The sequence below is a fragment of the Biomphalaria glabrata genome, chromosome 6 (genome assembly GCF_947242115.1).
Source record: "Biomphalaria glabrata chromosome 6, xgBioGlab47.1, whole genome shotgun sequence".
NCBI lineage: Eukaryota > Metazoa > Mollusca > Gastropoda > Planorbidae > Biomphalaria > Biomphalaria glabrata.
In genome coordinates, this window is record NC_074716.1 from 26,390,549 (window position 1) to 26,405,998 (window position 15,450).

The 15,450-nt window shown below is 36.7% G+C and overlaps 2 protein-coding genes across 2 annotated transcripts; both read right to left on the reverse strand.

Annotated features, from left to right (window-relative positions):
* Window positions 1-521: 521 nt before the first annotated feature.
* On the reverse strand, window positions 522-5,476 carry LOC106070587 (temptin-like). Its single transcript, XM_013230524.2, has 3 exons — window positions 4,940-5,476; window positions 2,818-2,971; window positions 522-693 (listed from the first exon to the last, which is right to left on the reverse strand). The coding sequence occupies exons 1-3, from the start codon at window positions 5,111-5,113 to the stop codon at window positions 638-640; spliced, it is 384 nt and encodes a 127-aa protein (XP_013085978.1). The 5' UTR covers window positions 5,114-5,476; the 3' UTR covers window positions 522-637.
* A 3,357-nt stretch (window positions 5,477-8,833) lies between these two features.
* Window positions 8,834-12,136, reverse strand: LOC129926963 (temptin-like). The gene is made up of 3 exons (XM_056033806.1): window positions 11,936-12,136; window positions 10,002-10,155; window positions 8,834-8,961 (listed from the first exon to the last, which is right to left on the reverse strand). The coding sequence occupies exons 1-3, from the start codon at window positions 12,107-12,109 to the stop codon at window positions 8,906-8,908; spliced, it is 384 nt and encodes a 127-aa protein (XP_055889781.1). The 5' UTR covers window positions 12,110-12,136; the 3' UTR covers window positions 8,834-8,905.
* Window positions 12,137-15,450: the final 3,314 nt, after the last annotated feature.

The window sequence follows — 15,450 nt, forward strand, 5'->3', positions numbered from 1 at the left end:
AATGCCGCTAACAGTATACATCAAGTAAAATCGTTAGTGACGTTTTTGTGATCTGTTTCTAGGTTTTTCCCAGAATGTTCCATGATGAAATGAATCAACTGATGGTATTGTAAACACGTAAAGACCCCCCTCTTTTTTTTCCAGAAAAATACTTCTGGTTAAGTGAAAGAGTAGATCTACTAGACTTTACAAAAGTTCAGTGATAAGCCTTTAGATCTAGACTTAGGAGACGATGCGCAAAATATTTCTGAATATTATAATTTATTACACTCTTGAATGAGTGCGGAAATACCCAAAGTCGTAAAGTCTGTGCAAGATAAATATGTTTTCGTTCTCTGACCAATTTTAAATTGATTTCTTTTTATACTTTGAAACATTATAACGGTCAAATGCCGCTAACAATATACATCAAGTAAAATCGTTAGTGACGTTTTTGTGATCTGTTTCTAGGTTTTTCCCAGAATGTTCCATGATGAAATGAATCAACTGATGGTATTGTAAACACGTAAAGACTACACAAGGAGAGTCTATTAGTATTTATTGTGGTAAATAAATAGTAGCAAGTCTGAGAGTCTAATACGAAAGAAAACATATAGGTTATATCGATTTTCTGTTGTCAAGACAAAATACTTGAGACTTAACAGACGACATTTTGCCAGGCACAGGCAGTACTTCCAATGGGCTCACAGATACCTGGGGAAGAAAGGAGTTCTCTCTTTATGTATATAAATAAAATATAATCCTGTATCGTGTGCCTACAGAATAGATGTACATTATAAGATTCATTGTAAACATATATTCTACAATATTCTTGGCCCTGATGACTCACTGACTATCCACTCCATGGACGATAAACTAAGAAAATTAGAACTGTTATTAATTAGCCAAGAACAAGGAAGTCATTTTCACAATCTAAATTTCAGTGGTTAAATTTACCAACATCTCTATTTACAATGTCGACCTAACAGGTTTTTGAAGCGGCCTAAGAGTTTGTGTTAGGGAATGAGAGCTTTGTATTGGAGAATGCACCAACAAAACTTTGCGATGTTGTTGTAATGCCGGCTGTTCCACTGAACATACAAGAGTTTTAAAAAACTGTGTATTTGGTGGAGAGGCTTAAAAGAAGTGTCAAAATCGGTCCTGGCATTACCATACGATCTGGTCCACACCTAGCTTGCTATATGATGCCCATCTATTGTTAGCTGCCCTCATAATAATAAAAGTTTCAGAATGCAACGACAACTGAGAGCCTGCTAACGTGGCCTAACATAACAATGTAGTTCTAGATGTAACTAGAACACACTTAGGTGTAGAGAAAAAACACAAATGGCAATCTCAATTAGTTTGTTACATTTTTTGATATCTTAAAGAGAGCAGCATAACACTTGGTGACTGCCTGTTCGAGTGGCATGCGCTCTGGACAGTCGTCATGTCGTTACTCATTTTTAAGCTGAGTGTCACATTTTCTGATTCACTCGATTATGTTCACACTAACTCGACTTCTTTAGGACTTTAAATAGAAAGGTCCTAAATTGTTTCTCAGTCTCTTAGATGACTCAAACTCACAGAAGCACGGTATAGGTGTGTGAGCGAAACAATGGAATATGTGGCTAGTATAACACAATCGATTCTGTCAAGATCTTTTATAAAATGTAAAGCGAGGGCAATAACGTTTATGGACATGGTCTATTCGGCGGCCCCAACATCCCATTCAGGCACCAGCCCACCCGGCATTTGCCCAAAAGATCACTTAGCCAGTCCGCCCCTGAGTGTTTGTTGTGGTTGAGGGGCTGGGTGGCGTTAAAATATAGGCAGAAGAAAAGGCTATAACTGATTAGTTTAAGCTTAAGAAGTATCTGTGCATATTCTATATTAGAAGTTCTCAATACAACTAAAAACAATGTAAATGTTTGTGAATAACGAAATATTTCAAGTCTGTTTAATAATACGAATCTCTTGTGGGGCTGCACTGTAACGTTAGTGCGCAAACGTACCAAAATACTTAGGTTACACTAGTTTATCAAAATAAATGAAGTGTCAAGAAGTAGGCTACGAATGAGTATTCAATATGTCATAAGCATAATTGTATTAGTAATGAATCGTACATTTTGACAATTATAATACTATATATTAGAAGCTTAGATTGTATACATACAATAGACATATTAGGAATAAACTTAAAATCATTTGAATGCAATCACCACATAGTCTCACATCTTCAACAGGAAGTGAGGTTGAGTGACATAAACCAGAAGGAGGCTCGAGTCCTAATCACTATGACCAGGGATTTTTTAGGGATTTTTTTTTTTATCAAAATGTGTAGGAACTGTATATGTGATAGGATGAAACTGTTTAGGGAGGAGAGAAGGAGGTGAGCGGAAAGAGAGAGAGAGAGGGAGAAAGAGGGAGAGTGATAGAGAGGGAGACAGGTAGAGAGAGAGAGAAGTAGATAGAGAAAGTATAGTAGAAAGTGTGAGAGAACTTCTAAACGGATATGCTTTATTTTTTTAATACTTATTTTTTTTAAAATAGTTTTTGTTGTTTTTGCATTTTCTTTTTTGCATTTGTCTGTTTTAATTTAGCACATGTGTGCTTTGTGGCAAAATAATAATCTAAGACGCCCAAGTCAAACGGGAAAATACTTCCAGAGAAACCCTCCTCCCACAAAAGACATTCAACCCGAGAACATAAGGCATGTATTAGGTAAACTAAAACATTGTAATGTAACAATATTACTTGTAGACAAAACATCGAACGCTTTAGTTGAAGTCGTAACTGTGTTCTTCAAAGTCTAGAAAACTGTGGTCAATGTTTTACCTGGATGACCAGTAGACGCTGGCATATGACCATGGTGAGCAGGTGTCCACGTGCATTGAGGGTCACCTAGTTCAGCACCATTTGTACGGCCATCTCTGTCGGAGTCAAGACGACATAAGGCCGCTGTCCACGTGTGTCCAGCAGCAGCAAAGTCCTAAAGAGAAAATGAAACATTTGGATTGATATATAGGGATTATAACTTTTATGATCGCAAAGCTAATTTACAATCCAATCGAAGCCACGGCAAAACTATTCTCTACTTGATGTATTTAGATATGTGTGTGTATATATGTATGTATATGTATTTTGATGACGTTCTTAGCTACGGAAGTGACGGTAATAAAGATAAATGGTCAATTCCAATATATTTTTTTTAAAGGTGCAGCTGATTTTGCACATACATTTTCGACCTTGCTTCAGATTTTTATGTCCAAGACGAAACCTCCCGTAGAAGGACGGGGGTACTCGAACCTAGGAGTGTTGTGACGACGGTCCAGAGCACATACCACACGACCACGACGACTTTAATGCCGCCTACCTTGTAAAATGTAAAAAATAAAACAAAACATAAAGTGTAATGGTATCAAATTCAATTATATTTACCATATGTATTCGTTTAGCGCAAGTTCATATCTTGATAATTCTCAATGCACTTGGTCCCAATCCCTTGTGTGGACGAGTTGGGGGGGGGAGGGAGGAGGGTATTTGGGAGAGGATCTCCGTAATGGCTTTTTAAAGGAATTTTTTTTTAATTGAGACTTGGACTCGACCTCGAGGGCTCAAACCTTTTTAAGTTGTAATCCCCGCTGAGCCAGCGAAATGTTTTTGGAAATAAAAGGTTGTATGTTTATCTATTGTTAGTTTCACATTTTTATCCGACGACCTAACTCTCTATGCCAGGTGTATGTACCCTAAGCTAGTATTGTCAGTATTGTATAAGATATTTTCACAACCCGTACTCTTTAAAGGATATTATTTATTGTTATGGGTAGGTAAGGGAGACCACAAACTCACACCAGAAGTAATGGCAACTATTGTATGAATTTATAGTTAGTGTCTCCATAATACAGAACTGAAAGGTTAATTAAAAATAGGCCTACGTATTTAATTGCAATGAATACGGTTTTTTTTGAGACGCGCTTTACATACTACAGCTAAAAACAAAGCAATAAGCTAGATTATTCAATAGAAATTTCTGTAACCCTTAATAAGAATACGTTCAATAAGCTACTGCTACTTAAAACAGAAAACAGATTTCATAAACTGACTATAATATATTTTTCATCTGTTGTCATAGAAGATATAAAATGTCCAGACTGAATCTGATGATGTCATCTTTTTTATATATTTCTTAGACGCACGTAACTTTTAGAAAGCTTATATCAACTCAATCTGTCTGGTAAAATGTTTGCACACGTTACTTTTTCCCCTCCCAATTTCAGATCAAGTCTAAATTTCGCACAATTATTTATAGTACCGGACCAAACAAGAGTCAATTAATAAATTAACAGATTAGTGAATTAACAATTAGTAATTAATTATTTTGTTTGGTATCGAACAAAGTAAATAAATCGTACTTGACAGATGTGGTGGTATAAGTTTAATTAATTCTTTTGAGGAGGCTTAAACCATGAGCTGAAGTTTAAGTCATACATGTATACATTTAAAAAGTGGTCACGGTAACAGGTACCCCCCCCCCCCTTTCCGTTTCTTTTCCCCCCCCGGTCCACACAAGAGTGATAGGATTATCCGCAATGAGAAAACTTACAAGCATGAAATATCGCCAAACTAAATTAAGTGTTAAAAATATTTCTAATAGCACAGAGTTAATGTGTTTAGTCTAGATCTATTACACATTTAATGACTTGACCAATACAAACTAATTGATACAATTACACTGAATCAAAAAACCTTTGTTGATGTTTTTTTTTTTAGTATTTTTTGTATTTCTTTTGTTAATATTTTCCTCTCTGAAAATTTTGTCCTAATGTTTCAAACTGTTGAGAGAAGTCACGATTGACTGCGTCATACACTGGACTAGTGGCTATAAACTCAGTGCGCTAGCCCACAACCTGCTGACGTTTTGAAATATGTATGTCAAATAAGTTCTAAATAAACATACCACTCCAAAAGGATTCAAAGGTCCTGACCCCGCTGATAGTAAATGACCGACTCCGTGCCATGCTTGACCGCCGCATGGATTATGTGTGTGGTGACCATTCGGAATGGCGTTCTGATAGGTAGGATGTGTCAGTCCTACAGTGACCAGTGTAGCGAGGCAGAGCAGCAGAAACATTTTATCTGGTCTGATACCAAAAAAACTATTAACAGCTAATCAAATAGTTTCACGTGTAAATTGTAAGCTCCTGGCTGAAATCTTTTTTATATGCTTTAATCAATGGTTCTAAAACTTTCAACTCCATGTATCCTCATAGCAATACAGGGGACGAAATAAACCATCCCTTCTGTTTCATGGTACTTATAACTTCCCTTGATTACCTCTGTAACTGTGGACTTGATGTTGACTCTGAGAATGAAGCCTGCCACTACAACACACGTCACATCTTAATTATTTAAAAATACAGAAATTCAAGTAATGACGCAGTCCACGACAAAACACCCTGACCTAAGGACCTAAAACATATGCGTTCAATTAGTCACTTTTACAGCACTTGTATGTCAGTGAGTAAATACGTGTGTTACAGAGTGTGTGATAGAGTGTGTGACAGACTTCATAAGAGAGAGAGAGTGAGAGGGTTAATGAGAGAGTGTTAATATTGTCCAATGTTTCTAACAATTATTGCTTTTGTGTTTCCAAAAATAAAAGAGACGTTATATAAATTGTCTATGATAATTAACTGGACTGTTTCTGCAACAATAGAAATATTAAATTAAGTAAATTTGTTCTGTATTTCTATATCCGCAAGTGCGGATTACTGATAATCACAGAAAACTAGGGTGTAGATTGTGTAGATTATCTTGAACTTTGAACGAACGCATGAAATGTTTATACATTTTACATTTTATCCTTCCAATTCTAAATTAAGAAAGAATGATTCACAATGAGAATGTATATGTTGAATATGAATATACTCAGAGAGAGATCATGAGATACAGCTATAGTCATATAGTAGATCAATAATCCGTAATGAAAGATTCCCTAAAGAACCAGAAAGTTGTCAACCTAATGTTCGTTATTACTTCTGAAAGAAAAAAAAAAGAAAATCGTGGAAATAAAACCCACAGAAAAGAAACTTTGTAACACTTTATTTATTATTTTCGATCATTTTTCACTACATTAGATCACGGACTAGTTATTACCAAGTTTATATCAACTCACTCCGTCTGTTTGTCTGTCGGTCTGGTCATAATTTTTGACACGTTTTTTCTCCCACTTCCCATTTATGGAAACTTTAAACAATTATTCTATGTCAATTATTTTATGTCAATTATTTTATGTCAATTATTTTATGTCAATTATTCTATGTCAATTATTCTATGTCAATTATTCTATGTCAATTATTCTATGCCAATTATTCTATGTCAATTATTCTAAGACGTTGACAAAACGAGAATCAGTAAAAAAAAATAAAATGAATTATTTAATTAATCAATCAGTTGTAATCAATTAGTAATTATTGTTTTATTTGGAAAATGTAAAATTTTCTCCGTAATTATTTTTCTCTTTTTGATAGTATTATTCATTTTGCTCAGTAGTATTTCACTATCCTGTTAGGATTAAACTTCAATAACTTGTTTGTTTGTTCTCAGAAAATGTTTTATTTGGTATCCAATGGTAGGAGAAAGCATGCTATTTTTAAACATGACGAAAAAAAGTTCATAAATCAAAAAATAAATGTAATTTAATGAAGGGTTAAATGAAAGCTGACATGGTCAATTAGGAGAGAAAGAGTTAAGCTAACGCAATCGTGTACAGTTAGGATAGTTTTGAAAGAGTTGATGTAATTTCACTCAATATAAGCGACAGACTTTAAACATTCTATTTCGTTTAACTTGTTCTCTAGTTGGCCTTGCAAAGGGAATGTCTTTTCGTCACTACCACATGACTACAGTTTACAGTTTGTAGTATTATGTGCAATTATTGACAATTTAGAACTAGAAATAAAATAATGGTCCTAAAGTGAATTTTTTAGTTTGTCACTCCGAGCAAGTGAAGTAGGTCGCAGTTCAATCTTTTCATGGCAATCCAAAGTTCAAGACAATTTTAAAATGCATAGAAATAAATACAAAAATAAGGCTGCCCTTTAATCATTCACAGTGCGCATACTTTACGGTTTTGAGGTCATGTGTTAAAGTTGAGAACCTCTGATTCTTGGTGAACGTGATTTCTCCAAGACACGAGGCAAGGCTTATCTCCTAACAGTCGTCTTGGTATGGAGCAACGTTTCACTAATGACATTTTGCTGTTAGAATCACGATTGCAGCCAATTAGAAAAAAAAAAGATAACTAAACACCTTGTATTTCAATGAGAATGATGTCGACATGTCCAAACATTTAACAACTTACAGTCGAAAACACTACCAATCTTTTTTTTTTTTTTAACTTTTTTTCTACAAGCTCCAGAATTTCTTTAGAATTAACGTTGATTACGTCATGGCCCACAGGACGGCAGGTACAACGGTGGACAGGCTTTGAGCATGGGCCTATCATGAGGAGTGTCCGTAGCGCAAACAACACGGCCACGGAGCCATCTTAGTAATTGATCTAGCAAAATCAAAAGTTAAATAACATATTAGTCTAATTTAATGTTGACTTCGGACCTTTCAGCTTTCATCGCTGGCCTCTACTAGCCCTGCCACACTCAGTGGTAGTTTCACACACCCCATTACTTGAATGTATCTGTAGTCATTAATTCATTTCATGTGACTCCAACATCACTTTATCTTGCAGCTTGTTCATAGTTTCTGGTATCCACACAAGAAAATGTACATTTACTTTATGAGTTACGTTTAGTTTATATAGTAACAACTCCTACTAAAACAGGTCACTATTAACATATAGTAACAACTCCTACTAAAACAGGTCACTATTAACATATAGTAACAACTCCTACTAGAACAGGTCACTGTTAACATATAGTAACAACTCCTACTAAAACAGGTCACTGTTAACATATAGTAACAACTCCTACTAAAACAGGTCACTATTAACATATAGTAACAACTCCTACTAGAACAGGTCACTGTTAACATATAGTAACAACTCCTACTAAAACAGGTCACTGTTAACATATAGTAACAACTCCTACTAGAACAGGTCACTATTAACATATAGTAACAACTCCTACTAAAACAGGTCACTATTAACATATAGTAACAACTCCTACTAAAACAGGTCACTATTAACATATAGTAACAACTCCTACTAAAACAGGTCACTGTTAACATATTTATCAGTCAGAAAATGGTAGTAAGTAAACTACAGCCCAAATGCTGGAGACCTTCCATCTTTGTTCTACAATGAACGTTCTGTAGTGTCCTTTTTGAAACTGCGCTTTCATTGATTGCTCTAGCATTTTTGCCACCTCCAGGATCGTCCGCGCGCCGCATAGGCTGCCAGACACAAGGGCCTAGTCGAATTCTTCCCAGGGTCTTAGTGATTTCACATAAATCTACTCTTGGATTATCTTATACATCTTGACTATCGAACAGCGGACTCAGTATTGGTATAAAGTCATTTTGTCGTTTATATGTGAGTTCTAAAAGTGCATATTCTTCAATATTTTTCAATCTATTCTGTTTGTTTGTACATATAATTTAACGATAGCTTCCAGTTCGATGTATTGGCTAATAGTGTCATGTCAATACGGTACACACTCCAGCTCAATTATCTACGATGTCTTTAGGAAAACGAAGAGTTTAACGTTGCAGCCCAGACAGCAGGTGAAGAGACAAACACAAATAAAACAACATTATTGCTTAGAATCAGCAGTAGTACACCTGAAACTAGTCCTAATAAAGAAAAAAATACACGGAAAATATATTTATATTTATTGTTGTAGATAAAATTGTTGCCAATTTGAGCACATTTTCGATTTTTTCTTTGTGTAACAAAAGACATATAGAGTTAGCAGACGAAATTTTGCCAGGCACAGGCAGTACTTCCAATGGGCTCACAGATACCTGGAGAAGAAAGGAGTTCTCTCTTGATGTATATATATATATATATATATAATCTTGTTGGCGTACATTATAAACATATTTAAAGTAAAACTAAGACATGCAACCGAGAACAAGGGGAAGTGTTTAGGAAAGACGACATATCTGGAGGTCTGATTAATGCGTACCTCTTGTGGTGTCGCGCTAGTTATATGGTAAATCATAGAGTAACACTATATCGTTATAAGTTGGAATTGCATAATAAATACATTAAGTATTAAGACATATACTACAAATTGATATTAAATATATTATAAGATGTAATTTTGTAATTATTTATAATAAAGTATACATTGTATGTATACTTTGAGAACATGTATCATAAGTGGTGACCCGACAAAATAGCGCCGACTGGTGAATTGGATAGTCTTATATTGAAGAGGGGTTTTGCTCGTTAATTTCGGAGGGATTTTAAAATCAAAATCTTCCTTAGCTATGCTCATGGAATATGAGGATTGTCGTTTGCATTTGTGTGTGTGTGTGTGTGTGTTTTGTTGTAGAGAAGAGAGGGATTAAAGACAAAACCACCTGGTAGGGACTTTAAACTCAAAAACCTCTTGGCTGCGCTGGGACAAGTGAGAGTTTAGTATTAACATATCACCTAAAATAAACAAAATCAAAGCAAAAAAATCAGTCACTAAATTCCGACACACCACCCCCCTGCGGAAGGCTTTTCATTTCGAGGGAGGGGGGCTACGCCCATGGGTCTCAAGTTAAAATCATTATTATGATCAGGAATTTTTAAATTGAAATTTGAATCGAACGAGATTACGATTGGGGATAGCTCAATGGCAGCATGTAGACCTACTTCTAGATACCTCACCCCCCCCCCCCCCACCCACCCACCCACTGACTTCACATGTGCACAAAAAGACTTTGAACCAGAGATCATGCAATAAGAAAATACTAATAATACAAGCTTAATGCTTGCTGTGTTGAAAATATCGAATGCTATATTTGAAGTTGTAACTTTTAAGTCTAGAAAACTGTGGTCAGTGTTTTACCTGGATGACCAGTAGATGCTGGCATATGACCATGGTGAGCAGGTGTCCAAGTGCACTGAGGGTCACCTAGCTCAGCACCATTTGAACGGCCATCTCTGTCGGAGTCAAGATGACATAAGGCCGCTGTCCACGTGTGTCCAGCAGCAGCAAAGTCCTAGAGAGGCAATAAAACGTTTGGGTTGGTCACAAAGCTAATTAACAAACCGACTGATGGCCAAGGGACAACATTTATTGTATCTAATTGATGTGTATCTCATTTACGTAGATTTATCAAGTTGTTAGCTGCTGAGGTAGTGGTTCTAAGGACATGAGGTCAAGTCTGATTTTGTTTTATTCGCAGGGCGACTTGACATTTTTGTTGTCTACGTTTCTGCAAGGATGAAGATAATTACAGACTAGGAACTTTGTGCAGAACAGCGTATGGGGTTCAAATCCGCGAGCATGGTGACGATGGTTAGGAGAGCATTCCACACGACCAGACAATGATTCATTTAGTCAATACAGATACCACAACCGTAATCATTCAATAACAAATGTGACAGCAGTCTAACATTCAAATTAAGATTCTGTCACTTGACACTTTGATCTTTGAGTCGATTGGAAGTTCTGCGATGATGGTGTCAATAATTTGTTGTTATTGATTCCATAGGACGACATTCACATCATTCGAATTGGCGTGTCAGGAGACAATTAGGTCCACTTCTTCACAAAGTCCAACCAACCTCTCTGGGTGACTTCCTGGCCGCAGCATTAAGAGATACGCATGAACAATGAATTTGGTTATTCTCCAAGTCATAATAGTGTCCATCGCTTTCAAGAAATGAAAAGGACCCCGTGTGATTGTCAAAAGAGCTGAGCCGAAGCCTCTTAAAGCTCTAGGCGAATAAGCCAGCTTGAACAAACCGTTCTGTCTGGAAGAGTTCCAAGTCAATGCCTATGTAAAGCATTGCTATTTCAGATATATCTGGCACTCCGGGCGCATGGACTAGAACGCATGGCCGAAGGCCGAGTACACCGGGAACCTCCGCCACTTTCCAATGTTGTACCAAGCTAACCGTGCAGGACTCGCCATTAGTGTAACGGTCCCTTGAGGAATGGCGCATGGATTATCGACAGGGACGTGGAAGCTCTCTTTCAACTCCGCACCGTGCAATGGGAAAGCTCTCGCATTCCCTTGGACACTTCCACAGGAGTTTTGTTGTGCTACTCATTTAGCCTAATCCCTTCCTCTAGCGATCGTTTCCACCCGAGTGTCACGTTGAGGCAGAATAGCGTACTCGGGATGAAAAGGACTTGCAAACAAGGAAGTTTTAGTACGAGAAAAGTGTTTGTTCATTACCTTTTTTAAACTTTAGTGTCATTTAGACTCATTGATTTAGCAGGATTGTAAAAGTATAATCACAATTTTTAATATCTACATTGTTATTTCCTCTGTAAGTTGGATTCAATTCTTCATAATTTATCCAAGATTGAGGACGACTCAAGATTCTAGATCTAAATGTGTCCTCAGATGAGAGAGTAATGAAAGGGGCACGCTGGAGACTAAGTAGAACAGAAAGACTAAGTGGAACGCTTGGGGCTTCTTTCAATTTAGACAATCGCTGTTAGAGCTCGCATGAATGTGGCTAAAAAATTTATACTGGGCTATTGTTACTAAAAATACAAAACAGGTATAGCTTATCGATTCTCTTTCATATTTTAATATTTTTCAAACATCTTTCCTCGAATTAAAAGAGATTCTCAAAATGTTTCTGAAGATGTTACCCAAATTTTCAAAACTTTGATTTAAAAAATCTGCATTCGTCTCGACATGAATCAAAACCTGGATTATCGGTTTGAACTATCAGTGCGCTAACCCACAACCACAGTGCGCTAGCCCACAACCACCTGACATCTGAGCATGTAGGACTATTAGAATGTTACAAAAAACGTACCTCGCCAAAAGGATTCAAAGGTCCTGACCCCGCAGCTAATAAATGACCGACTCCGTGCCATACTTGGCCACCGCATGGATTATGTGTGTGATGACCATTTGGAATGGCGTTTTGGTAGGAGGGATGTGTCAGTCCTACAGTGACCAGTGTAGCGAGGCAGAGTAGCAGAAACATTTTATCTGATTCACAACAACTAAACGATCTGCCGCTGCTCTAGTTCACTTTTAAATAACAAGCTTCTGGTTTCTAGCAAAAAAATTTTTTTTATATTTTTTATGCTTTTTAATCAAAGGTTCTAACACTTTGTTCAAGTATCTTAATAACAACGTAGGCGAGGCTATCCCGCCGTTTGGCTGTACATAATAGCGGTAGGCCGATCCACCACTCTCACCCAAGTAGACCTACCCGCCCCTCCAAATTCCTAACCATTCGAGAGTGAAGGCGGTTTAAATTGTGTGCAGAAATCAAAGTTAATGAACAAATTGAGTCAAACATCTATTTAATATATATGTACTTATTAAAATTTTAACGGGAGGTAACCCTGGAAACCCCTTTTTTTTTTCGTTTTTCATGAAGATGAGTTTGAACATTGGTAGGATAGTATGTATGGACATTCTAAGATAGAAATTGCAAAAAAAAAAATGTTATTGGTATGCTGGCTGCCATGGTAACGGCGGCTATATTGTTTTTTATGTATACAAAATTGATGTCTACATTTTTTAATTACTAAAGGTCACAATTGAATAAAACTTGAGTTAAATAAAAGAGTTAGAAAGTCAGATTTCTATATTGAAGTTTGTTTGTTTTTTCTACAATTTTTTTAAAATCTATAATACTTTGGAACATTAAAAAAACGGATAAAATATTAATTAAAATCACAATTTTGAAAAAAAAGTGACGAATAATTTGATAAAAACGTTTTGTACTAGTATGGTAGACCATGTCCAAAACGAGTGTTGAAAGTTTCATCAACAGCTGAGAAGTTATCAAGGATCATGTTTATATAGGTCGCACCGCATTTCAAACTTCCCACCCTTCAAATACCTTCCCACCTCCAAACAAGTCCGTTTCTTTTGGGGTGGGGGCCGTTAAACTATAGTGGTAGTCACGAGTATAAGTGAATGCATGTATATCACCTTCTTATATAGAATCACCCACCGCCCCGCTCCCTTTATCGCAATTATTTTAGGAAAGACTTTGTTTTTGCAAAATTTAGAATTCATATGAAACGTGTAAGTCTATGTGAAACACATGAGATACAAGTCAAAAACATATTTATAGTCACCTTATCCCAATCTTTTCTCTATCTTAAATGTGTCTATTGTATCAATCACTTTGGGCCTAGAACTCACATTCAGTGTGAGTTAACCTGCTTAAAGCACACAAAACTAAGAGTAGTAGGCCTACTTCTTTTCTTATATGGTCTACTATTTTTATAACTTTTTTTTTTCAGACATTTGCAAGACTAATTATAGTTCTGTAACAAAACAAAGCTTCCAACTGACCTATTGAAAAAAATTTATTATTTATATACGAACGTCTTTTTTTAGAGGCCCTTGAAAGGGGAATAGCCGCTTTTAATTTTATATGGTATGTCTGTCCGTCCTTCTGTCCCTTTAAATCTCGTAAACTAGAAAAGAAATTGAAAATCCGACATTATGAAAAGAATTTAAAACAACGAGGAAAAAAAACAGTAGAGTCTCATATAATACGCGTGCACTGTAGTGTAAAACCTCATGATTGTAACACTAAAGGGAAATTTGTTTTTTCTAAGGGAAGTTAAATTTGTTGAGGCTATAGATGAGAGATTGGCCCTTTAGAAAACAATTAGATAATCATTCAATAACAACAGTTAGGCCAGGTTCACATTTAACTTCACCTTCACCTTCACTTATCCCTTAGTCTGCTGGACCACAAGATCTGTCCACCGACTTTCTCCATTCCTCTCTGTCCCTTGCCTTGGATAGAATTTCATTCCCTGACAGGCCTGTCCATTCTTAGATGTCTTCCCATCGCTTTTTCTGTCTTCCTCTTCATCTTCTTCCAGGACCCTGTGATGTGGTAGTAGAGTTAGAAATTACGTTTTTTTTTTTTTGAGTAGTTTGCAGGTTATCGTGGAGTCGAATCGCTGTATTAATCCTGTTTCTAACCTCTTCATTCGTTATGCGTCCTTTGTAAGTGACACCTAGATCTTCATAACTATCAGTTCATTGAACACATCGGAATACATTGTAATAATAACATTAATAAATCTCCGTATCCTGTGGTATCAAGTCGTTAGTCGAACTAACAATACAACATTATCGGTAACACTTTGAACACCAGCACGTCTCTGCTTTTTGTATCTTTTTGTAGTTTTTGATAATTTCTAGTTCATAGTTTCTATTATTTTGGAAAATAATGAAACCTGCCTTTTTTTTACCTGCAAAAACGGACCACTTCGGGGGCCTGTTATGAGTTTGTGTTTCCACACAAACTGTCTTTGTAACCTAGTTACATTATTTTTCGATGACAATTATTTTTTTCGAAGGTGACAATTAAAATGGTCTTAATCTAAATCAGCTTTTCTCAACCGGTGGGGCGCATTGTGCTGACGGTATTGAAGATATCTTTTTAGGGGGTCTATAAATTCAATATTTATCAAGTATATTTAAAAGGTTCTTATAAATTAGAAGTCTATGTTTACATATGCCTCGATTGACCTATCGTTCTGGGGCGCGGTGGCTGAGCTTGGCTTTCGAACCTAGGGTCCTGATTTTGAATCTCGATGAAAGCTGGGATTTTGAATTTCGGGATTTTTAGGGCGCCCCTGAGTCCACCCAACTCTAAAGGGTACCTGATTTTAGTTGAGGAAAAGTAAAGGCGGTTGGTCGTTGTGCTGGCCACATGACATCGTGGGCCACAGAAACAAATGTTCTAAACACCATCTGTCCAATAGATCGCAAAGTCTTAAAGGGAAACTTTACTTTTAGCCTCTCATTTACACTTCAATAGTAGTCCGTCCTCATTCCTTACTTCATTTCATGTCATGTGACCTACTTTTTTTAATAGGACCGATCATGTGCTGTAGACGTCAGGAGAATGCGTTTGTGCATCTAAGAATACAAGAAAACACTTGATGTCGTGGCCGTGGGCGAGCTCGCAATGCTTCCCAGAACCCATTTCGAAGAGGAGAGGCACCAGCGTAATTCTTTTCTGCCGTAGGTTGATGAACACTGCTTTTAATTAATAAATATGTAAAAGAATGGATCAGCCTCTCTCTCTCTTGGTATGCTGCTCAGAACAGCTGCTGACCTATTTACAACGAAAGTCAAAGAACTGATGAGACGATACACACAGATCTAAATGTTGATACATAGGGAAATGTGATGGACCCGCTAGTGCCCTACTCCGACTTGTTAGAACAAATGTTGGGTCTGGGAGAGATCGAAACAGATGCAAATTTGTTACATCCCTATTACCGATGGCTGATATCCCAAGGCACTCAGGCCTAAGAAAAGGCAGCTGGCCGAGCA